Here is an 807-nt window from a genome sequence, read left to right on the forward strand (position 1 = left end):
ACGCACCCTGGGTCTGCTTTCCTACCTACGCGTTCCAGCCTGTCCATCAGCAGGGGTTACCCATACTACTTAGACGTGCAAGGGATCCTCCCCACCACAAACACGCCAGTATTATTACCCCCCCTGGTCCCGCCCCCCTCTGCGGCCTGGGCCGGGTTGCCCCTGCTGCCGCCAGCGAGGCAGAGGTTTACCGTTTCAGACGAAGAGGGCGAACAGCAAGTTCCGGCAACTTCCGGGACAGACGCTAGCGCCGCCCTCCCTCACAAGCTGCGTCTGAAGACCCACAGACCTCGGCCGCAGGGCGACAGCGCTGCCATGGCAACCTCTCCTCTACCTGTCTACGTATCCGACTGATAGAACCTCAGACTGTTTTTTTGGGAACGGGGGGGGGGGGGGGGTGGACTTTGATTCTCAGACTCGTGATTCAAACTGACTTGAGGTCTCAGTAGTTCTGAGAAGGATGTCTTTATGAACTTGGAGGTACAAAAAAACAAACAAACAAAAAAAAAAAACCTCATCGATGAGCCACAGACTTAAAAAAAAAAAAAACTGCTGCCATAAAAGAGGAGTTTATGGGTTTTGTAACAATGACATAAACAAATATGTTCTAAGAAGCAGAAGTAAAGGCTGAAAACTCTGTATGTGTGAACATGACCTAGTTGAAACTTGTCACTCTTGTTCTATTTAAGAGCAACACGTTCAAGATAGGTTGTTTTTTTTGTTTTTTTTTTTGCTGAATTTCAGATGGCAGTTTCCCACGACTGGACATCGTAAGAGCAAACTGAAATGTTTTATCATTTTTATCAG

The 807-nt window shown here is 48.1% G+C and overlaps 1 protein-coding gene across 1 annotated transcript in view; it reads left to right on the forward strand.

The window, feature by feature from the left end:
- The window catches only part of LOC115819980 (nuclear factor interleukin-3-regulated protein-like), an 816-nt gene extending 462 nt beyond the window's left edge, over positions 1–354 (forward strand). The window contains exon 1 of the mRNA XM_030783407.1: positions 1–354. This exon is cut by the window's left edge and continues 462 nt beyond it. Within this exon, the coding sequence (XP_030639267.1) occupies positions 1–354 (354 nt within the window).
- The last annotated feature ends 453 nt before the right edge of the window (positions 355–807 follow it).

The sequence above is a fragment of the Chanos chanos genome, chromosome 9 (assembly GCF_902362185.1).
Source record: "Chanos chanos chromosome 9, fChaCha1.1, whole genome shotgun sequence".
Classification (NCBI taxonomy): Eukaryota; Metazoa; Chordata; class Actinopteri; order Gonorynchiformes; family Chanidae; genus Chanos; species Chanos chanos.